General features: G+C 44.0%; 1 protein-coding gene across 3 annotated transcripts in view; it reads left to right on the top strand.

Annotated features, from left to right (window-relative positions):
• CFI (complement factor I) overlaps positions 1 to 25,277 on the top strand; it is a 238,082-nt gene that overhangs the window by 22,782 nt on the left and 190,023 nt on the right. The window contains exons 2-3 of one of the 3 annotated variants that reach the window (XM_086962094.1): positions 1,404 to 1,490; positions 2,612 to 2,698. The exons of 1 other annotated variant lie outside the window; for it this stretch is intronic. In XM_086962094.1, coding sequence (XP_086818220.1) covers positions 1,404 to 1,490; positions 2,612 to 2,698 — 174 coding nt within the window. The remainder of the gene's footprint in view (positions 1 to 1,403; positions 1,491 to 2,611; positions 2,699 to 25,277) is intronic. One more of the 3 variants, XM_086962095.1, reaches the window with a different exon arrangement.

Raw genomic sequence — 25,277 nt, 5'->3', positions numbered from 1 at the left:
AATATTTGGTTGTATTTTAGTTGTTGAACTTTATAGGCTGTCACTGAGTGAAACTGCAGCAGAGAAGGGTGGCGTTTATTGAAGAAAAAAGCTTCATAAAAGGGCTCAGATATGGCTTAATTCTGCCATTTGGGTAACATATTTTTTAAATAGGGAGTCAATATCATTGCAATATGTAGATGCAGATTCAGTTTTTTTTTGTAGAGCTGCCTGTAAAATTAATATCTTGTTCAACGAAAAGCCTTATATGCTAATTGGCTGGTCATTTATGTATCTATGGACGTTTATAGTCTGATAGGTTTCTTGTTACTGCATTTTGTTACCAATACACTATGTTGATTTTTAACTATGGGTGAATGGCCTTTTATTTTTACCAGTAACAGTACACAACCTTCCTTTTTGAGTTGACATAGCTCAACAACGTCCAGTTTGCTCTGGGATTTTATTTTACTTAAGTAAAGGTTTCCAATTTGCTACTTAATCCAATAATCAGAAGACTGCACAGACATTTAGATCTGCATCAATTGCTATTTGTAAGGACGAAAGGCCATCTCCGCCTTTCATTCTCCTGCTGTCAGAAAAATTGAGGGGTAATAAACTTTGTAAAAGTAATATAGCGCTATTTATAACACTAAGGAATAGTAGATGAATGTTGTGACACACCATATAGCTATAGTTACTGTTGTTATTGTTGTTGAGGGCACTCCTTTTCTGGTGTAGTGGACAAGTCTATTAAGGCTAATGATTGTGTACAAGGCATAATCATTTACGAATGGGCTCTGACATCTTACATACAGGATTACCCAATGCATTTATGCTTCCAAATATCACCGGATCTGCTGGGCTCTTTAGTCTCTAATATTTTGTGAGCCTCAACATGAGGCCTTGTGAGAGCCTCAGTACTTGAGCTGACTTGCTGAGCATTGATCTTGAAGTGGCCTCAAACATACACGAGAGGTCAGTCAGGGCTTCACAGGCAAAGTTGTGTTGGCCAAAATCAACAATAGTCTTATGGACAATGGACCCTGAATAGTTAGGCAATGTTTCTCAACCAACCTGAAAGAAGAGACTGATTGCGGAATTTAATTAAAAACAGATTGCTGGTTTTCCTGCCTAACTGAAAAGTGTTCAAAGGAAGAGTATTGTATCGCTTTGTCTCCCTAGAGCGTACAGGTAGAGATTTGCATCTGCACCATTTTGTTTGACTGTTGGGTACAGAACCCTTCTCAGTGGACATAAGTACATAATAATCTGTACCATTAACGAACGGACACCCAATATTTATTCTATTTATTTGATTTTTTTACAATGCACAAGTCAGGCCCACTGGAGCATTGCAACACTTTACAAAGGAAGGATTGAACATGGTCTCAGTGTCCAAATAATGCTCTATTTCTGTTTAGATAGGAAAGAATGAAACAGCTGAGGGTCGACAGAGCAGCCATCAGCAAGAGACAGAAGGGAGGGTGGCCGAAGAAGACATACATACAGTGAGTTTTCAAATTTCGGGTAACAAGAATATTTCACTCAAGATTTAACAATTGTCCTCCTGGACTACAATCATTCTGTGGCCCTACAAGGACCAGCATGAGCTATAATAAAGAGCAAAAACTATGAACAAGCTTTAGAAAGTAAACATAATTGTTTCAATATTTGAGCTATATCCTGCTTCATCAATGTACTTCTAGAGTATGCTTCATAAGAACGTTCGCCTACGGAGGTCCCAGCAAAAGAACAGAGCCGTTTCGTATCTTCTCAAACATGGGTGTGTCCAGGGAAGAAAAAGTAGAAACAGGACAAAGGAGATATGAGAAGAGCAAGAAAGGGAAAGTGAGGTGAAGCGAGATGGGAGAAGAAAATTGATGAAAACATAACTTAGATAAAGACATAAAGGGATAAGACAATGAGCAGTATATCACACATGTTCCCTTATGAACAGAAAGAAAGTTGTGCTATAATGTAGCAAATTTGAACCATATGCAGTCACTCCTGTAACATTCCCCATGAAGGTTTTCTAATCCTAGCATGATTATGACCTTCTTAAACCTCTCAACTTTCAATACCAATTTGCTGGGCCACATCAACAGGGGGAATTTTAGTTGGCTATTTCACCAGTTTTTCTCAAAGATCATTAGAAGAAACTTGGGGGCCAACATTGCCAGTGATGTTGCACGGCATATCAAAAAATGTGCCTCCCGATTATTAGTTGAGATTACCACATCCACAAGATTCCAGTGCTGTAATATAGCCTTATCAACCTTTGAGGCGGGCTATACTGGCCATTAAAGGCCTGATCCAGCGTTATAGGTCCTACCAGATAGGCAATTGTTCAAATGAAGAGTATTTTTATGATATTCATCCCGTAGAGAGCCCAGATTAAGCTTTGAATCTGCACCTTGTCGTTTGAATGCTGGGTGCAGGACTCCTTTCAATGTCCATAAGTATACATTAAACTGCACTAACAAACTGACCCCCAATATTTATTATATTAATTTATATATTTTACAGTTTTATATAGTGTGAACAAGGCCCATTTGGGCATCAGAAGGTTTTACAAAGAGAGAAATTAGCACAGTTTTTAGTTTCCTATTAATATTCTGTTTTTGTTTAGAAAGGAAAGAATGAAACAGCTGAAGGTGGAGAAAGCAACCAGCAGCATGAGACAGAAGAGGAGGGGGTCGAAGAAGACATAAATACAGTGAGTTTTAAACTTTTGGGGAACAGGGATATCCACTCAAGACTTAACAATAGTCCACCTGGACCACATTCAGTCAGTAAAAGTACGTTTATTAGACCATTGGTCTCTAAAAAGCATGATACATGTTACAATAAATAGTATAAAACATATACAAAACAATTTTACAAATACTTTAAAAAGGGCGGTACCTTCCAGGCAATTCCTACTTCCCTCCCACAACTTAAAAATGTCTTATAACAATACTCCCACAATTACAATGAGCGACAATCGAGCAAACGTGAGGATAGTATTTCAACCTGTACACAATGTACTTTGAGCGTATCCCACTATATTTCCATGCCAATTTCTTTCCAATCATTCAAGTAAAATATGTAAATTGTCGCACTTTGTACCTAATCCACAGCAACATTTACCATCAGGTTGTACCAATTCTGCTTTTCTATTTCCATGAGCTGCCCAATGGTTAAGCCCTATTCTCCATCTGAGCACTTCAGCTCTTAACGCCTTAACTGCGGCCGTTATTTTGGCGCAGTGCGGGCGTTCCATTAGGTGGGAGGGGCTCCGTCGGCCATTGGCAGACGGCAGCACTAGGGAGGTGGTGCTCCCATCGGCCAATGGCCAACGGTAGCACTAAACGGGTTAATCCAGCATTAGGTAGTGTATCCAAATAGGGGTACCACATGTCATTCTCCCAGCTATTCATCATGTAATGGGCTGATACTTTCTTTCTCAGGTTTGTCATTCATTTTGCCTGGATACGTCTCTTCCTGCTGTTCTAAGCTCCCCATTTGAAGCTGCAACTGACAGTGTCGCCGGGTCAAATATTACTTTTAGACTTTTACACGTTGTGCACAATTTCATTCTAATCACATTGGCCCATTTTAGGTCGCTGTGCAAAATCTCCTCTTTACACGATTGTGACACTTTTATAACTTCCTCCGATCCCAATCTTTTCCAAAATCTTAAAAGAGCCACTTGTACCTGTATGTTCCATGATGTCACTCCTAGCTCCAATCGGATTGCCTGGATCATAGAGGAGCCGGGCAGTAAATGTAAATGTGTTTGTATTTATATAGCGCACTTCTACCCTGAGGTCTCGTAGCACTGTATTCATAACACTGTGGAACCCTTCCTGGCTTTTCCTGTGAGATGTCCACTCCTGGGCACCCCCAAGGTGAAGCCAGGTATCCAAGCGCTACTGGGGCCTTAGCGGAGATTAAGCAAGCAAGCTATTGCCCAGAGCCACAGAGTGGGACCCATGATTAGACTAGGCACCGAGGTGAGAATTATCAGCTCCGGGGAGATTGAGTCCAAGAGCCGCCAAGGCGGGAATTGAAACCTGGTCCCGGGCCAGACCTCTGCATCAGGGTCTGCCGCTCTAACCATTAAGCCACGCTTCTCCACAGTGACATCAAAGGTTTTAGACATTTCCCTTCCTCAATGTCCCAATTGTTCTTCCCAATCAAATACAAGATTTCGGCCCCATACTGCACTTGTGGGGGTATCATTGCCTTATAGGCATTCAGTAATGGTCTATGCGACATATCCCCATAAATTTGGCTAAATTTCCTTAGCCCACATCCAGATGTATGGGCTCTGGCATTCTGGGCTACCAGATGGATGTCCCATTTTAAAGACTTTTAAAACCAAATTCGACCACATTCATTCTATGGCACTGCAAGGACCAGCATGAGATGCAATAAAGAGGACAAACCATGCTTTTCTCTGAATAAAAAATAAATTACAACACTAAAAGAAGTAGCTTTGGACATAGCTAATAAAATCAAAGGACTCTAAAGTAAATATAATAGTTTTAGTATTTGAGGTATATAATAGAACAAGAATTCTGCTTTTTGGATGTACTCCTAAAGTATGCAACGTTCACATACTAAGGTCCCTGCACGAGAACTGAGACTTTTCATATCTTCCCCCACATGGGTGTGTTCAGGGATGAAAAAGTTGAAACAGGACAAAGGAGATAGGAGAAGAGCAAGAATGGAAAGGGAAGTAAAGAGAATAGGGAGAAGAAAATAAATGTAAACATAACTTAGGTAAAATAGTAAAGTGATAAGTCAATGAGCAGTATATCACATATTTCCTCTTTTGAATAAAAAGCTGATTATGCCAGAATGTATTAAAGCAAAGAATTATGTGTAGGAACGGATTCAGAAAAGACTTTTTATGAAAGCAAAAACTTTAACACCATCAGTGCTGCAGCAATTCCCCCTCTGTGCTACTTCTGATTTATTCCCATTGTTCATGACGAGCACACAAGCAGTGTACTACATGACGAGCTGAGCTCGTCATGAGCATCGAAGGGGTTAATTAGTCTCTATTACTGGGTATCATTATCCCAACAAACCTACATTGGTTTAAACTCTAACTCTGGAGTAGACCCCAATTCTAAGTATCCAACATGGAATAAAAAACACGACAAATGTAATACACAAACAAATATACAAAAAGATTTTTTCTTCCAAACGTAATTGTTTTTTCAATTTCTATGGCTGCAATATTCAATAGTCCATGGAAGTCCATAGGGGAGATAATCCAATGTCAAAACACGCGCAAGCAAACCACAGGGCCTTTAAATCTACATGGTGTGTATTCGAAACCTACGTACAAATGTAATCCTTAGTGGGACTCCTCCATTTCCAATGGTCGACGCGTTTCACCCAAACTATCCAGGCCCCTTCAGGAGGAAAAAAGAAGAAAAAACCTAAAACAATATATTTACAATTCATCCGTAGAAAATTGTCTTTGATGTCAGACAAATAATAACAAACTTATGACAAGCATCTTGTGTGCCCAGTGAAATGTACACAGGCTCAACTCAGAGGATAAAGGTTCCGTCACCAATGGAACCAAATATGATATTAAAAACACTCACCCTTTCAATTCACTAAATCCCCCCAAAAAATAACAAAAAGTGAAAAAATGAACAATTCTTTTTTTTTAAAGACCTTTATTGTACAGTTTGCAAATGATACAGCATATAGCCTACAACCTCCTTGGGGCGGCTGCATTGAGTGTAGCTTTTATGCAACGTTATCGGGATAACACAGCAGTTGAGCCGACAACCCTGGGGTCCGGCGGCGTGGTAGAATAAAACGTATACACATCATACATTGTATGTCTCGAAAAATAGACAGGTCTATGGCTTTTCTGTTTTTATGTGGTGATGATTCTTTGGTATCGTATATATGCAATCGGCAGTCTGTGATCGCAAGCATCTATGGTTAGCATCTATGGCAACAATAAACAGTGAAAACTTAAATATGAAAATCATACATCAGTCACATGTGACACACCACTATAGCGAAAAGTTAAGTCAATGGTGAATTGCACCAAGACAAAGGAGTAGGCGCGTGTAGTGGTGTAATCAGGAAGAGGCCGTCGTAGCCGTAGCTGGTGTGTCCGGTGTCTCGACATGTGCGACACCCTCCAGTATTGGCGATGTTGCTAGTGGGGGTCAGGATTAGTAGTTGCAGCGTGGGACTGTCTGCGTGTCCCAGGATAACATGTTCCTCAGTCATACCCCACAGGCCACGTGTGGTGCACCGTGTGTCATGTGAGCTCAAAGGAAGCATTTAGTGTCAGTGGAAGTGCAATTACCAATATCATCTATGCAGAATTTATGGTGCTTTACCAACAGTACAAAATGTCCTGATTTGGAAACAGAACCAGCGTGTAAACAAGAACGCAAACTATATCAGGGGGAAGTGGGAGGAAAAGGACTAACAAAGGGTGAGGCGTCCGTCTGCATGGGAATAGGGGGGGGGGTTGTAGCAGGAGATATGGTCCGATAATGTGAGATCGAGGTGAGGCGAGAGCGCAGTGGGGGCGCGAGGAGGGCAGCTGCAAGAGCGTATGGGTGGTGTCAGCAGGGTGCGGCAATTGCGCCAGCTACACGTAAGGCATGGGACGGGGATTTCGTCTCGTGGGAGACGGGAGAGGGGAGAAACCGCACGACTGTGTCAGATGTTCAAAAAAAGAAGAAAAAAAAACGCTAGTAACCCTGAGTGTGAGGGACGATAGGTGTGGCGTGATTCGTGTGCGTGTATCTCAACTGCTGTACAAGTATGTAAGTTGTGGCACGGGTTCTGTTACAGAAGGGGAAGGGAACAATGGGTACATGAAGTCGCTGCTGCACCCTGTGTCAGCGAGTTGGTCCTAGTGGAGGCCACCTCAGGTGATTCCCTGTTCCAAACTAGCCTGCTGAAGGGATTTCAGGATGTCATCCCAGAGCTGCGCGATGGGGAATTTCCTGAGTCCCGCCGTTTCCTCTCGGTGGAGTACTGTGCTCTCCGCCCGCGCCCAGTTGGTAAAAGATGTGTACCAATGCTGGATATGTGGGGGTTCACTGGCCTTCCAGCGTTTGGTGAGTAGGCGTTTGGCCATAATTAGTCCCAGGTCCCAAAATCTAGTCGGTACCTTGTTTAGTTTGGTTCGTTTATAGAGTCCCAGGATGCAGGCCTCCCACGTGTGCGGTACGTTTTCGTTTGTGCATTGTGTGAGCAGTGCTGTGATCGTGTCCCAGTATGCCTGGATGTTGGGGCACAGCCAGAGCATATGTAAGAATTCCGCTCCAACTAGGGAGCAGCGCTGACAGGCCGTGTCGGTGACTGATAAATACCTGTTGATTTTATCGGGTGATAGATAGGCGCGGTGCAGAATGTAAAATTGTATGACCTTGAAACGGGGATTGCGTGGGACATTAGTCGGGCCAGCCAGCACGATCACCCATTCTTTGTCAGTCCAATCTCTCCCTCTATCCGTCGCCCACTTGTCTCTCAGTTGTAGGGTGGAGTGTTGCGTATGGGTCAGAAGGGCCTGCGCCAACCAGTGCACTATGTGGGTGCCATTGCCCATGACATGCAAGTATTGCATGAAGTGGTGCATTGGCAGCTCCTCAGTTATGTCACCCCAGGCAACTGTCAGTGTGTGCATTAGGGACGCATGCAGTAGGAATTGCCCAGCTAGTAGGCCCGTGCTCGCAGTGAGGTCTGCAAAAGTAAGCAGGGCACCGTCCGCATAAAGGTCTCCCAGCGTCTCCACACCCACCCATGTCCAACTCTCAAGCATAGATTCCGTCAGCACCCCAGTGCCCCTGGGAGTTCCCAGCAGGGGGAGTGTTGGGGCGTACGGTGTCGTCGCTCGGGTGAGCCGCAGGCAGCGCAGGAAGCATTTGCACGCCACTGTTAGGTGCAGCTGGGAGGGTCGGGGGGCCCGGGTCAGTGGATGAAACAGAGTGCATATTTGTGTTAGGGTCCAGGTAGTAGCGTCCGTGGCAGTATCTCCCAGGTTCTTGCCGCACAACCATCCCGACACCCATTGCAGCTGTGCCGCCAGGTAATACAGCTCCATGTTGGGGACCGCCAGGCCTCCCGATTCGGTAGGTATACACAATTTCGCCAGCGCTACACAGGGCCGGCCTGCGTTCATGATAAGGCCACGAAGCATGACCTCCAGTTCGCGGAACACCTTGGTAGGGACATAGGTCCGGATATTAGCGAAGTAATATAATAGCCGTGGTAGGACTATTATTTTCGTCATTGCCACACGGCTGGGCACATTCAAAGGCAGGGTTCTCCAAAAGATTATTTGCGCGCGAATGGAGGCGATCACTCGCATCAAATTCCCATCCAGTATGTCCGATGGGTTCCGGTATATGTGGATTCCCAAATATAGTGGTGGGGTACCATTGTAGCCTCTCGCTCCCGAGTCGGATATCGCCCTCAGGTGTGTCTGGGCTAAAGGGGTAGGCTCCTGACTTGGACCAATTAAGTCTTAATCCTGACATATCTTCAAAGGTCCAGAATATGTCAGTGAGAGATCTCGGGATATTGGTCAGATCTCTAATATATAGGAGCAGGTCGTCCGCATAAAGCGAACTCGCATGGACACCATCCGCCATCGGGGTTCCCCACTCTTCCCCCTGTGTCCGTAGGATCGTGGCTAGAGGCTCCATAAACCAGGGAAAAAAGTAGAGGTGACAGGGGGCAGCCCTGTCGAGTACCAGTCCGCACTCGGACAGTGTCAGAAAGTAGTTTGCCCATGCGCACATGGACTGTGGGCCTTTGGTTCAGCAAGTCAACCATTTCCTTACAGCCACCCCCCAGGTCATATTTCTCCATTACCGCCCTTAGATATGGCCATTCTACAGAATCAAATGCCTTTTCAAGGTCCAGTACTAGGCACCCCGCTCTTAGCCAGTGCCGAGTGGCGTATTCCTGTATCCAAAACAGTCTACGGATATTATAAGAGGTATGGCACGTTGGAACAAATCCGTTTTGGTCGTGATGTACCAGAGCCGGGACCAAAGGGGCTAGCCGCTGGGCCAGGGTAGAGGCGAGTATTTTATAATCCGTGTTTAGGAGGGCCAAAGGGTGATAGGAGCCCATGCGGGTACCATCTCTGCCAGGTTTAAGTATAGAAATAAGATTGACCCCATTGAGCGTGGGAAGGAGGGAGGAGTCTTCCGTGGCCGCAGCATACACTTTCAACAGCTCGGGAATGAGGATGTCTGAGCCGGACTTATAAAATTCGGCCGGTAGGCCATCTGGGTCAGGGGATTTGCCATTGGACAGGCTGAAAATGGCCGTGCAGAGCTCCTCAGATGTGAGTGATGCTCCGAGATCATCTTGCTGTGCGGCAGTCAGGCGTGGCATTGGTAAGGCAGAGAGGTATTCCGCAATGTCAGGGTGTGGGACGCGGAGCCGGGAGCGATATAAGGCTCTATAGTGGGTCGTGAAAGCTTCATGTATGCGGTATTACGTGTAGAGTAGTCCACACTCATCCGTATTTATCGCCGACACCGGGGCCGTGCGATCCTCCTGCGCAATCAGCCAGGCCAGTAGCTTGCCAGGCTTGTCACTGAGATGGTGCGTGCCTGCCGAGTGGGCAGCATAGTTAAGGTTACGAAGGCATTTCAAGAGGCGCGCATGTTCCGCCTGCGCTTCCGTCAGGGGGTCGTTAGCGCCACCGATCGCGTCTTGATCTCGACGGAGCAGGTCGGCTTCTATTCGCGTTAAGTCACCCTCTAGCTGTCGTTGCATGTGTCCCTGCGTGCCCAAGCAGTGTCCCCTAATGACAACTTTAAAGGCGTCCCATTCAATCTGGGGGGAGGACGCCGTGTCTGAGTTATCCTCAAAATATTGCGCGGTTTGCGTGAGGAGGGAGTCTCGGAAGGTCCCATCTAGTAAGAGGGCCGGTTGCAGTCTCCAGGTAGGGATGGGTGGGTGTGGGCGTTCCCATGCTATGGCTAGGACGTGTGGGTTATGATCTGAGTGCGTGCGGCCCAGGTACCTTGTGTCTGAGACAAGGGGGAGGAGGTCAGCGGACACCAAAAAAATGACCAAATCATAATCGAACCTATCACCCAAATGTGCACGGAAAAATACAGAAATAATGCTGTTCTCTGTCATCTATTTAGAAAAAAATCAGTCTTAATGGGGAATGCAGACAAATTTATCTAAAGACTAGCGAGGTTTGAGCCGTGAATACTGCAAGATGTTGTTCGTAGTTTCTACAACATCACTGTTTGAATGATGCACACATTTTTATATTTCTCCACTCAAATCTGGCGTGCCTTTTGATAAATGTGTCCCTATTCCCCTTCAAGTCAACTACTGTGATGCATATGGAACATTTCTCATATATGTGAACAATAACACAATGCTGCTACCTTACTTTTGTTTCCAACTACAGCCTACCAGCCCCTTCTTCCACTCGTTCTGTTTGTATCTGAGCAAGGCACAATTTCCAGACTTTTGAGTATTGTACTCACCTTTATTAAAAAAAACATTCTCAATGGTGTAGTGCATACTTTAGAGTATTCTTAATTGCCGATTTCCACTCATTGGGGATGATTCACCATGTAGTTTGAAGCACCACATAATTTTCCATAGAAGGAAGAATTTTTATCATATTGAGTAGACTTTGAGGCTCACAGCATGTCGTTTGGGCAGAAAAAAAGAATAGTGCTATATTACATTGGAGTGGTGGTTGGTAAACTTTGAAAGTAATGTGAGTGCAAATAATTTTCTACCTTTAATAGAGCGAACAAAGAGAGTGAGACACATATTCTGTATTCCTCCCCTGTGAAAAATTGGGAAACACCTGGGTCAATTTAAAACAGGTTTTTCTTACAGATTGGCCATAAATCCAGTCATTCTGAAAGAACTTTTCAAGCACTTTTTAGTCTAGGCAATCCTAAATGTCCTAGGATACGTTTTAGAAAATGGTGGCAAAGCAGTAGATTTTCAGAACAACTTTCATAATTATTAACTTCATTCAAATTGGATAAGGAGCCAAGGGCCCGATGTAGGTAATTTCGATTTACCTACTCTTAAATACCGAATCATACCGATTCGGTATTTAAGAGTAGGTAAATTGGAAGTAGGCTTATGTAGGTAATTTTTCTTTTACAATTACTGATTCTGTAAGATTCGGTATTTACCGATTCGGGAAATACCGAATCGGTATTTCCCATTGATTCCTATGGGCCTTGAAGCCCATAGGAATCAATGAGAAACACCGAATCGGTATTTACCGAATCGGTATTTCCCATTGATTCCTATGGGCCTTGAAGCCCATAGGAATCAATGAGAAATACCGAATCGGTATTTACCGAATCGGTAAATACCGAATCCTGGCAGGGGGAACGGGGTGTCTCTTTGACACCCTGTAGCACCCCAATTGCAGGCTTGTGTGCCATGTGGCACACATACATGCCCTAAGGGCATGTCTGTGTGTCACATGGCATAGTAGTACATGCACAGAAGTGCATGTACACTGGAATTCGGTATTTTACCACCCCATAGGATTGGGTGGTAAATACAGACTCCTAAAGGGCCTGTGGCACTCTTTGAAGTGCCAGCTACAGCTGGATTTACCGAATCGGTAAATATGCCGATTCGGTATTTTACCGAATCAGTAAATTTACCGATTCGGTAAATTTACCGAATCGGTAAAAATTAGGCCCCCTACATTAGAAAACCCTATACCGACCGATATTAGGGCTCCTACATCTAGCCCTAAATGTATTATAGACGGCTAAAAAAAAACTCTGGATCTACAATGTTACATAACCCATAATTTTTCAAAACATAGCTTATACATATACTTTATAGAATTTTTTTCATTTCATTTGTCCAACCTGCCTGTTCATTGTAGATTTTCCATCTTACATTATGACCGGCTTTCTGCTTGGATAGGACAGGATGAACTTCCATAAAGTTGTACAAATGTCACAATCACAGGCCAAATACACCAGAGCTAGACCAAATCAAAAGGGTCATAAAGCAATACTTCTCAGACACCAGAGCTTACCATACCGGAGCAGAGGTTACACCAGTTGTATATGCTCAGGCAACACAACCAAGTTATGATTAGTTTATTAAATGCTTAATCAATAAAACTATTGGAATGCCCTCACAGGAGTCATGAAATGGCAGCCAGAGAAGTAAGTGCTCTCTGATACTAAGTACAATGGGACCTGTGATGTGCTTTTGCCAGTTTAAAAAGCACAATCGCGGAGAGCTTATATCTTCTCTCCACTGTGTCCACACTGTGTGATCTTGGGCAATCTATCTTTTTATTTCCATACACGAAAACCCTGTGGACACTTAAAATTATACAAACTGATTGAAACGTGCAGCCACTGCTCAAGTGCTGCTGACAATACATCACTATTTGTTTATACAACCCTGAACAGGCGGTGCCATTAGTGTCAACTTACTTACTGCATTCCTGTGTCATGTGCAGTGTAATTTGCAACTTTTGTCATCCTTGTTTGGACTTTCAATAACTTTAATAAAACAACAAAAAAAGTACTTACTAGGAGGTCTCAGCTGTGAGAAGGTTTGTGAAGCCAGTAAACAGACCTGTCCACGCCCCAGGTATTCCAACAGGCTCTTCTAGAACCTCTCCCTTCTGTTAGAGCTCCTCTACTGCAGCACAGGGGTTTCCAGCAGGAGTCTAGGCTAAGAGAATGGTCCTCTCAATCTCTCAATCTATGCAAGGGCTTTCTGGTCAATTTATGAGACATGTGCTTTCACAATAATAACCTCTAGGCTCCTAGGCTACATTGTTTCCCCCATGTCCAAGCTGTCATTTGACCTTCAGTTTACATTTTAAAACAACTTAATGTCCTAAAGCACAGTTTCCAGAAGGACGAGAGAGGTAAAGGAGGCGGTAGGATCAGTCGACAACTCCAGCTTCTTTGTGGTGGTTGTTTCTATCCTGAAGTCCATTTGGAGATGTTCTGCTAAGTAAACAAAGGCAGCATGCTGCTTAATCTAGTTGTTGAAATCATCAGATTGGCTGATAGTGTAATATTCTCCAGTGTCAATTCATTTTTGTATGTAAAGCAAACAGCGCATTCATTTCCACTGTAATATTACACTACATTATATTACATTAAAAAAAAGTCAATATAGCGCTTCATATCACACGTCTTCAATAAACACAGTGATACTGGTACCCAATTTCATGGCAATTAATTATCTCAGAAGAATGAAAGATTTACTCTGCCTTGTGACAACTGTTGGCTCACAGGGCCATGTTCTAGCTTGCAAAGAGAACAACGGACATATGAATTCCGTTTTAGAGTCCATACTATAAATAGTAATATTTCCTACTGTTGAAGTACATGGGAGCATTCCTCACAGGTTGGTAACTTTATTCATTGGCTAGGTGCTTTGGCATCTCCTCGCCGAGCATTTTAAAACAAATCGGAATTTTGTTGGGTAGGTTGTTTAAATGTACCTCTGGTCTGTTTGTGCACTCTTACAAACTATGGGGCATATTATCAAGCACGGCGATAGAATTATCGCCGCTTTAGCGGCAGAAAACTGCTGCAACTACTGTATTTTTTTATAATTACAATTTTTTTTTATTTATAGGTATGTTATGTTAACCCTTATACTATCCAACACTTTCCCTACTGTTGCACTCTCTGGAGTTGAAATAGTATTTTTTACCCCTACGCTATCCAACTCTTTCCCTACTGTTGAACTCCCTGGAGTGGGAATAGTAATTTTTACCCCTACGCTATCCAATGCTTTCCCTACTGTTGCACTCTCTGGAGTGGGAATAGTAATTTTTACCCCTACGCTATCCAACGCCTTCCTTACTGTTGCACTCTCTGGAGTGGGAATAGTAATTTTATCCCGTACGCTATCCAACGCTTTCCCTACTGTTGCACTCTCTGGAGTTGGAATAGTAATTTTACCCCTATGCTATCCAATGCTTTCCCTACTGTTGCACTCTCTGGAGTGGGAATAGTAATTTTTACCCCTACGCTATCCAACGCTTTCCCTACTGTTGCACTCTCTGGAGTGGGAATAGTAATTTTTACCCCTATGCTATCCAATGCTTTCCCTACTGTTGCACTCTCTGGAGTGGGAATAGTAATTTTAACCCGTACGCTATCCAACGCTTTCCCTACTGTTGCACTCTCTGGAGTGGGAATAGTAATTTTTACCCCTACGCTATCTAACGCTTTCCCTACTGTTGCACTCTCTGGAGTGGGAATAGTAATTTTTACCCCTACGCTATCCAACGTTTTCCCTACTGTTGCACTCTCTGGAGTGGGAATAGTAATTTTTACCCCCACGCTATCCAACGCTTTCCCTACTGTTGCACTCTCTGGAGTGGGAATAGTAATTTTTACCCCTACGCTATCCAACGCTTTCTCTACTGTTGCACTCTCTGGAGTGGGAATAGTAATTTTTACCCCTACGCTATCCAACGCTTTCCCTACTGTTGCACTCTCTGGAGTGGGAATAGTAATTTTTACCCCTACGCTATCCAATGCTTTCCCTACTGTTGCACTCTCTGGAGTGGGAATAGTAATTTTTACTCCTACGCTATCCAACGCTTTCCCTACTGTTGCACTCTCTGGAGTGGGAATAGTAATTTTTACCCCTACGCTATCCAACGCTTTCCCTACTGTTGTACTCTCTGGAGTGGGAATAGTAATTTTTACCCCTACGCTATCCAACGCTTTCCCTACTGTTGCACTCTCTTGTGTGGGAATAGTAATTTTTACCCCTACGCTATCCAACGTTTTCCCTACTGTTGCACTCTCTGGAGTGGGAATAGTAATTTTTACCCGTACGCTATCCAACGCTTTCCCTACTGTTGCACTCTCTGGAGTGGGAATAGTAATTTTTACTCCTACGCTATCCAACGCTTTCCCTACTGTTGCACTCTCTGGAGTGGGAATAGTAATTTGTACCCCTACGCTATCCAACGCTTTCCCTACTGTTGCACTCTCTGGAGTGGGAATAGTAATTTTTACCCTTACGCTATCCAACGTTTTATATAATTAATTGTAAAAAAAATTAATGTTTATTTTATTTTTTATATTAGTTACATTTTATTTATGTTATTGTTTTATGTTTGTAAATGTATTAGTAATTTAGAATATATTTTATTAATTTATAAATTTTAAATTAATTATTAATACTTATTGTTCAGTACATATATATTATATATTTACTGTATATATTTAATTCATGTATTATTAATATATATGTATTATTTATTAAATTTAAACATTATTAGATACTTTTAAATATGTAGAAATTATTTATTAGTATTATATACTTTATTTTTCATTTATATATTAAAAGAAAAAAAATCGATATTTTTAACATCGATATTTTTTATATCTATATTATTTTTTCGATATTTTTGTACTTACCATGTTGTAGATAGGATGTCGATATTCTTGCCCTCGATATTGTTGACTCGATATTCCTGTAGGTCGATATTTAGGAGGTCGAAATTCTGTCAGTGATCCATGGGTATATTGAGAACCTCGGGGATACCAAACCCTCCAGACATCGCACAGACCGAGGGTAGCTGACCCATCAGCTTTGTTTCTTTGCATGGGCTAGTCTCGTTGGCGAAGGTATACCAGTCGCGTCAAGTGTTGGTTGCATAACTGCATTGAAGTCACCTCGATCACTGTGTGACCCAGGGGTAGGGAGGAGATTATATCAGTGAGGCGTTGGAGGGTGGAGGTGAGTGTTGCAGGTCGGACATATATGGATGCCAGCTTCGAGGTGTTCCCTTCCAGCTTCCTGCACACAGTCACAAACCAATCTTGAGGCTCTGTGGCGATGAGGTCTCGGGTGAAGGGGAGCCCTCACCGCAATAGGATTGCAACCCCTCATGAGCCCCGTTCAAAACCAGAATGCCACACCCTGTCCAAATTGTATAGTGCGAGGAAGGGGCAGTGGACTCCCAGGAGATGGGTCTCTTGAAGCAGGAGTATGTCAGGTGTGAGGCGCTGGGCGTATTTGAGGACTGCCGTTCGCTAGGTGCGGTCTACTAGTCCATTTCAGGATAGAACATGGAGGGACTTACCTTTGGTGGGCCCAAAAGGGGGTCGATACACTTTAGTATAAGCATGTAGGTGTGGCTTGCGCTGTATGTTTTACATTTGTGCGGTGTCAGTGCAGTAAGCAAATGTTAAAGTGCTGTAAACATTAAGCAAAGGAAACCATGGCGGCTTCAGACCTAAAACTACCCAGAGGACAACAATCCCCTCCCTTCCCCTCCTTCCCTCCCACCCTATACTTCCTGAACCGAAGCATCTGTCGCCCTGAAAAAGAAAGGAAGTTAACAACAAGAAGCTAAACTGAATTGCGTAGCTGGGAACTGCGTGGTGGTGGTGGACCCCTCCACAATATCGGATAAGATAGTGTCTTTGGCATGCCTCTGAGTTCTGCATTGTCCATGGGATATATCTACCCTCTTTGTCCAATCAGGACCTCCCTGATCCATACACCTGCATCTCTGACTGATTCCATAGAGTGCAGGACTCCTGGAGAAATCAGAGTCTGAAGCCGAAAGGCTTGGGCTCTAGAGGGGTCCGGGCCGCAATGCAGTTCATCCACGGAGCCCTGTCGGCTTTGATCATGTGAGATTGGAGGGACCGCAGTGGTCCTGAGCCCAAGAGCACCTGGGCCAGGCGACACAAGGAATCAGATTTAGTATTCTAACTCCAGTCTTACTAATACTGGGTAAATGTATATTTTGTGAGGGAAGGCATATGCATTAATCAAACTCGAATCTGACAAATAACAGCCAAAGTGCATACGTTGGAGGCATGTGGGTCAAGGAGGTTAGTTACTGTTCTAACTTCAGTCTAACAAACAGTGCAGAAAAAGCATACTTTGGGGGTCAACTATACTACTCTAACTCCAGTCTAATAAACATTGAGGAACGTTCAATCATGCTGGATGATTATATTTACTATTCAAATAACGAATATTTTGGAAAGTACAAAAAATGGGGTTTGGGCGGCAATAATAATTAAACATATATTTCACAAAACCATAAACAATCATACAATAAAACAACATAAAAAACAATGTTATAGTAAATGTTATTTTAAACTGATATTATTGTAAAAAAGTAAGAACATTTTTATATTTACCTTTGATATGTTTGTCCACAATACATTGGTATTCACAATATTTTGGCTACAATATTATGGTGAGTCGATATTTTGGAGTCTTAATTTAGGTGGAGTATTACTGAGGTTGTTGGGTGTGATACCAGGTAGGTCTGCATTGCTGATTTTGTATGTTTTTACAGACCAATAGCAGTCCTAGATTTAAAAATGTGATCAAACATTTTTGCATCAAACATTTATACAGAGACAACAAAATATATTACATTCAATGTCATATATATTGTTGTCTGTGTATAAATGTTTTAAATTGTACATATCGTTTATGTTTGAAGCTTGTACAAAGTGCATTTAGTCTTGTAAATATTGTACATGTATTGTCCTCTTTTCTGTTATAAGTTTTTGAAAAAGATAAAAAATATAAAATAATGGACACAAAGTAAATATTGTCTTAGGGAATTTACAATAAATTGGTTTCTTTTCCCTATCACAGTATTGATTAAGTAATTATGGTGTGGGCACTGTGTGTTTTTGCGATCATTCTGTGGTTGGCATTATCTCACTGCTGTAACGTTTAGGATCTCACCTCTATGTCACTGTTGCAGATTTTTCATTGAATTGTATTTCATTTGAACATTCATTTCTTGTTTAGTCACTCTTTAGATAGGGGTTGGGGAGTATTGAAAACAGGGTCAAAGATAAGGTATCAAATTTTATGGGGAATGCCTATTTTTTCTCTACATTACAGCTAATGTTTTTGTCATATTATGAAAACGCTGTGGGCCATATCACATAAAGTGAGCACTGGGAGCGCTAATTTAAGACACTGTCTCTGCCACTGTTTTGGACTGATAGTTGTCCTGAATAGTTAAAGAGCTGGGGCAGAGCAACATGTACCACCTTAGACAGTGGTAAAAGGTTGCTTTTGCCTGTCACTTGAACTTTGAAGGCACACGCTGCTAGTGGCTGGAAATGTAGCAGCATTTGCTGACATTTCTAATGTAAACAGCATAACAGAACACAGTAACATACACCAAGCAACATAGCAACAAAATTCAAACGTTACAGGGAAAAAAACAAAAATAATAGAACAGAGGGACTGATTCACAAAGGTAAACTTACACTTTTGCTTAAGTTTGTGTTTCTTCTGGCATTGACTGGCAGGGAGTTAATCGTAAGTTCACGACTGCAGGGACATACCCTACCTATTAATTTACGGAGTTCTGCGCCCCGATTTCAGACTCTCAGCAGTTGTGAACTTACTAATAACTCCGCATTTGTGAATATCAAAAACAAATGTAAATGTTCACAAAAGTGACCTCTCCAGGTCTCAAAACAAATAGAGCCAAAACTTGCCTCTAGACAACCCTGTGGGTTTACCTTTGTGAATCAGGCCCAGAATGCAGCACAACCACAGTAAAATGAAACAACATCTTATTGCAATAATGCAGTACAACAACATAGCAGCATGAAAAACGGAGCACATCACCACTGTAAAAAAAATAGTCACACAGTGTATATGCACACACACTCTTGTCACACATTCCCACCTCCAGAAAACTGTTATCATAAAAAAATGGTAAAAGGTCTTGGAACCAAGAAGCTCTTTAACTTACCACCAAGGTCATGAAATGGCACCAATCAAAAATTTATTGTTATCCGGTACAATGGGCCAGGCTACATTACTCCTCTGTGGTACTAAATGGGAAAGTGCCCGTTTGGGCAGGTTTTCTGCTCATGTATTTGGAAAGAGAGAAAACTGGGTTTGCGCCTCTTCAAATTACATTAAGTTTTTTGTGACAATAAAGTGAGCAAACTTGACGTGCCCTATTTTTGCTGTGTTTACATAATAAGGAAACAGTAAGAATGATCATACAGGGAACACATTGTTTTCTCTAGTCAAAACTTTATTACTCACGTTAAATCTAACAAAAGTTATGCCATTTTTTTGCAATGGTTCTGTTTCTGGTGCAAATGTTATGTTTTTGGTTTGGTTTTTTTTGGTTGAAAGCTTTTATTCGATATGCAAAGACATCTTACAAGCATAACATACATTATAAAAACAACATTACAAAAAGTACAGGTGTTAGAATTGGGGGTCTCTGGTTGGCGCAAGTATGTACTTGTGACAAGCAGGGACCCTCTCCTCTAAGTCAGGGCGAAGGATGACCCCTTAGAATGACCCTTGCTCACCCTCTAGGTGCGTGGCGTGAGCAGCCAAGGCTATTCTTCAGGCGTTAGTTAGTTAAGGATTTGTAATTACACACACAGTAAAATACACCAATCCCCCCACAAATGGACACCAGGCTGTGAATATATAAAAATACGAATCTTTATGTAAAATATATATATCTCTTAGGTCAGACTTATCACAAGACCAAATAACGTTTCTGGCCCACCACAGGTTGTAAATAGGCAAGCTTCTCTTTTAACCCCTTCGACGCTAATGACAAAGCCAGCTCGTCATGGGTGTTACCTGCCCTGCGCTTATGACGAGCTGGCTTTGTCATGAATAATGGGGATCTTGATATTGCAGCACCCAGCGGGAAAACCCATAGCAGCCAAGGTGTTAAAGGTCCCACCAACAGTTCTTTGTTGTAGATTAAATGTTTCTCTTTCAGTCTCTTTTCCCTTCTGCACAGTTCTCTCAGTTCCTTGGTTGTTTTGTGCACTTTTCCACCCCTCTAGGACCTTAGGGACTCGGTCCTGCACTCTGTAGCGCTTTGCGGTGTCTCCGTCGGGTGAAATCCCGACCCCCTGCCAAGTCTCACGCTTCTCGCGTGGGGCGCGTTCGGCCCGGCCGGGTCTCTGGGAGCGTACGGCCCCCCCTGGTCTGCGGGACCCACAAGGGGGAGAGCGCCGACCTCAGAGCTGCCAAGGAGGGTGAGAGGACGAAGAACCCAGCGCAGCCCCAGTCACTCTGGCCGGGGCTCGGATTGCAGCCTGCGGCTTCCCGACTGTTAGAGGATTCCAGCGGGAGGGGCTGGAGCGCGCTCGCGGAGAGGCGCTGCCGGCAGGCTCACAGAGCAGAGCGGTGCGAGTCTGGTTAAAGGAACGGCTCGCACCGCGGGGGGACAAGTACAGTACCTTTGTCACTTGTAGGCAGGAGCAGCAACGGACAAAGGGGAAAACAAACGTTGCGGGCCCCTAGCCCGGTGACGAGACGGTTCCTTATCTTGATGTACCAGGGAAGCAGGGACGGCCCGCACTCCTCTATTGCGCGGCGGGGGCACCTCCAGACTTCTAGGCGGCGGCGGCTTCAGGAGGCAGGTGCGGCCCGGCTCTGGCAGTACCACATGTACTGGGAGCACTTCAGGGGGTGGCACAACCTCTCCTCAGGGCAAAGGGCGAAGCGAGGCGGCCGGGTACGCTGTAGACGTACAGCGGCTGCCCGAGGCGTAAATCACCCTCAGATGAGAGATTCCTGCGGGAGGGGCGAGAGGGAGCACACAACGCACTCCAGTAGCAGGCGGCAACAGGGGAGCAGGCGGCCAGATCCACGGAGAAGAGAGCGACTCAAGGAAGAGCGAGGCTCTCACAGGACACGGGCTGCCAGGCTCCTGGGTGTCACAGCCCTAGGAGGGGGCGAAGGGGCAAAAGGTCTCAGCTCCAGCAGGGAAGCACACAGCCAAATAAAAGCGAGCAAAGGCACAATGAACCCACTGGTCCTGGGGTTCAGCTCAGGGGGCAAGCTCAATCAAGCCCTTGGAGAATGTTTAGAGCACAAAGCAGCAAAGTCTTTTCTCCTCAAGTCTTTTCCCCTCCTTTCTCAGCAAGGCAAGCAGCAGGCCAGTCCTTCCAGCGTCTCTTCTCCTTCTAGTCGGGTAGAGGTCCCTTGTGGTAAAACAGGATTCTGATTTACAAGGAGCAGGGCTCCTACTTTTATACACAGTTTCTTTTGTTCTCACAGGCCAGGGGGGCCTTTGCATAACTGCTCTCAGCCTCTGAGCACTTGTTGGGGGTACTTCTGGCTTCTGCATTCAGTGTGAGGGCAGGCACATCAGACGCTCCACAGGAGGTGGAGCCAGCATTGTGTGGACAGGGGCAGCCAGGAGTACCTTGATGATGGGGCTTCGCCCTTCCTGGGCCAGGTGCAGGCTGAGTCATCAGTCGCTCCCCAGGGGGGCGGAGACAGCATTGTGGTGGCAGAGCACAGCCAGATTAAGAGTCAAGGGGCACTCCTACCTCCCACTAAGGTGTAATCCTTGCATTCACCACCTGTCATCCCCCAGCCCTGTCACTCACACATCCCAGACAGTCAGATACACATACTGCAGAGGCGGGCTGAAATGGTTAGGCAAGCAAATGCTGACTTTCTAAAAGTAGCCTTTGCAAACACAGGATATTAAAATAAACTTTACTAAAAGAAGTATTTTATTATTCTGAGTTCAGGCATACTAAACATTAATTTCTACCATGTTCCCTGAGCCTGCTGGGATTATAGAGTGTAATAATTCCAGCAGCCCATTCTGGCCTAAAGGGAGCAGGTAGCCTTACAATAGTGAAAAACGAATTTGGCTGTAATTCACTATTAGGACATGCCACACACATCGAAGCATGTCCTACCTTACACTTACAATGCACCCTGCCCTAGGGCCTACCAAAGGGGTGACTAATATGAAGTTAAGGGAAGGTTTAGGGGCTGGCAAGTGTGTAAACTTGCCCAGCCAGCATGACAGTACCAGACTGCACACAGGTTCTGCAATGGCAGACCCTAGACACATTTTAAAGGGCTGCTTCTGTGGGTGGCGCAACCAGCGCTGCAGGCCCACTAGCAGTATTGGTATTTACAAGCCCTGGCACTCCTGGTGCACTTTACTGGGGAATGACAGTAAATCCAATGGACCAATCAGGTATACCAAACACGGTTACACTTTATATAGGGAGAGCATATGCACTTTAGCACTGGTCAGCAGTGGTAAAGTGCCCAGAGTCCTTAAACCAACAAAAACAGGTCAGAGAGAGTATTGGAGGAAGGCAAAAAGTTCAGGGATGACCCTGCCAAGAGGCCCAGGTCCAACAACAGGTATGTCATACGTTTTAAGAAGGTAAAATTTTAGGGGTCCCCCTAGAATAAATTAGCTAAAAAGGGATTAAACCGAAATAGACAATCTATTGCAACGAATCAACCAGGAACGTTTTAAAAATTTGGAGACACCACAGACTATAAGAGGAGAGGTATCAGTCAATAAAATTCGGAGAGCCACCGAATGCATGCGTGTTCCCAGGCGTTTGAAGAGGGGTTTCAACCAGTATCTCCTTGGGTGGATATAGTCTGGACACTCAAAAAGAACATGTGCCACCGTCTCAGGCCTGGCTGGGCAGCGTGCGCAAAAGGGGGATAAATGAGCATGGGACTTCCACTTAGATACAGTTGCTCCTAGCGGGAGAGTGCCAACTCTGAACTTGAAGTAAAGGGCCCTATCCACTGGCATAGTGATTAGGTCCATGTAGGGTTCGTATAATACCACATCCTTTATTCTAAGGAACGCTGCAGTCGAATTGCAGTGATGTGGATTCCCAATTAGTTGGCAAGAGACCCAGTCCCAATATAGTTTTTTGAGGACTGCCTTAGAAGGAGCAGATCTTGTGGTCCAGCAATCACCTAGGCCCAATTCCCCCAAAAGATTTTTTGTGTCCCTCAGCCACTTGATCTTATTCCAGCCCCCATGTTCATTACTTCTGATAAACCCTCGGCATAAGATTTTAATTCCGGGACCCTCCATATGCGGGACCATAAGAGCAATGGGCGAAGACGGGCCTGATCTTTGATACTTCTGCAATGTTATGTTTTGTTAAACTTATTTGTAAAGCGCAACGTATACCAGGAGGTGTCTTGGCACTGATACCGTAAGCAACTGTGAGTGGAAAAAAACCCTACCGATTGAAGAGCCAAGTCTTCAAAAGTTTCCTGAATTGGGACAGTGAAGGCGCTGACCTGAGATTGAGAGGAGGGAGATTCCAGGATTTGGATGCTTGAACCATAAGGCTGCTACCTCCCGATTTAGATTTTTTGAATCTGATGGGGTTTGTTCTGAAGGAGCCTGCGGATCCCAGGTTTCTTGTTGGAATATACCATGAGAGTGCTTTCTTCAGAAAGGAAGGTCCTGAATGGTGGAGGGCTTTATATAAGTAAGGCAGAGGGCCTTAAACTTAATTCTGTTTTCGACTCTCAGCCAGTGAAGATCGTTAAGGGCGGAGGAAACAGAATGGTGCCTAGGCAAACCCAGTAGAGGATGAAAATAACTGATTTTCTAACTGACAATGGCAGGAAGACAATTAAAAAAAAAAGTATTCTCACGGTATTGTACGAGGAGATCACTGCGTTAATTTGATTGCCTAGGAGTAGGCGATCATCAAGTATGATGCTTTGGCTCTTAGTTTTCCTGGTGAGAACAGGAGTGGGACCCATCTCGGCTGCACAGCAAGGAGCAATCCAGAGAAGGAGATTAATGCCAAATAAAACCACCTCAGTTTTTCGGGCATTGAGCTTAAGGCGGTGTTCGTTCATCTAGCGATAAATAGAATTCATGCAGTCGTGAATGCGAAGACGTATGTGGTTGACATCTTTGGAGGCAGCTAGTACAATCTGCATATCATCCGCATAGGAGATGAGGGCGAACCCAAAAGATTCACCCAAAGGAACCAGATCAGTGACGTATATATTAAAAAGTGTAGGGCTGAGAGAGGAACCCTGCAGAACCCCGCAGGGCAAGTGGAATGAGATAGAGGAGAAGGCATCAATGTTAATTGTGTTTTCTCTGTCTGATAGGAAGGATGATGCTAGTTTCAGGGCCTGATTTTTTATGCCTATTGCTTCCAAACGAGGATCAACGTAGAGTGATCCACTGTGTCAAATGCAGCAGACAAATCCAACACGATAAGGGCGGCTGACCCCCCATCATCCAGGATGAATTTAAGCTCAGTGGCCCTGATCAGGGCGGTCTCTGTACTGTGTTCAGATCTGATTCCTAATTGAGTGTGATCCAGGCAGTTGGAGGGCTTATGAACTGATTTAGTTGATTGTTTATCACCTTTTTGCCTATTTTCGCAGGGAAGAGTCTGGGGATAGGTCGATAGTTGGTTGGGTCTTCAGGGTCCTAATTGTTCTTTTTAAATAACTGCAGTATGGAGGCTCTTGTCCATGGAATGGATGGAAAGATGCCTGTTCTGAACATGTTGTTGAACAGGTTAGAGAGATGGTCTGCTATAATGTCTGGAACCATCTTTATAACTGAGGGTGGACAGGGATCGTCCGGGGAGCCAGATTTGGTGGTCAGGATAATCTCTTTTATTTGTGATGAAGAGACAGGGGAAAATGGCTCTAGGCCATACTTGGCCACATCATTATTAGAAATGGTGTCAGCCTTGTCTTGACTGGCAGGCAGTGGAGGATTACCACAGTGTCTGAATGAGTCGATATTACCCCTAAAGTGCGAAGCAATCTCATCGCAAAAGGACTGGCTAACCCACTCCTTTTTATAATCTGCTTGTTTTGTGAGTTTGTTGATGACTTGATAAAGTTCTTTAGCTGAATGTTTTGTTGATTCAGTATGAGAAGAAAAGTAGGCAGCCTTTTCTGTGACCATTAGGACTTTGTATTAAGTTAACAAGCTTTTATAGTTTTCTCTCTCGTGAGAGTCATATCGGACTCTTCATTTCCTCTCTTGGCATCTGCAATCCTGTTTTTCAAGTCTTAGGGCCTAGTGAAAACCAAGGAGCAGATGGACGGGTCCTACTTAGGCCACTTTTTGAGAGAAGGTAAAATCAAGCCAGGTAGAATAGGTCTCAGCTGTGAGTTCAGGATTGTCCACCAACTGGGGGCGTGAGATAGTCAGTTGTTGCTCCAGCTGATTTTGATCAACTTTTGCCCAGGATCTATAATTGGTTGATATAGAGCTCGGGCCTCATTTATGAAAAAAAGACGCATTGCTGCGTGAAAACAGAGATGCGTCACTTTTCACTGCGCCCTCCTTGCGACACCAATGATGCGTCATATTTACAGTATGACGCATCATGGCGCAAGGAGTTACAGATACGTCAGTATTTCTGACGTATCTGTATGGCGCAAAAGTGACGCATTGCTGGAGTGTATCACAAAAGTGATGCAACTCCAGCAATGTGTCCTTTCACATGGGGCAAGCCCCA

Source organism: Lissotriton vulgaris, chromosome 3_1, assembly GCF_964263255.1.
Source record: "Lissotriton vulgaris chromosome 3_1, aLisVul1.2, whole genome shotgun sequence".
Classification (NCBI taxonomy): Eukaryota; Metazoa; Chordata; class Amphibia; order Caudata; family Salamandridae; genus Lissotriton; species Lissotriton vulgaris.
Note: the sequence above shows the minus strand (reverse complement) of the source record. Positions and strands in the feature narration are given on the sequence as shown.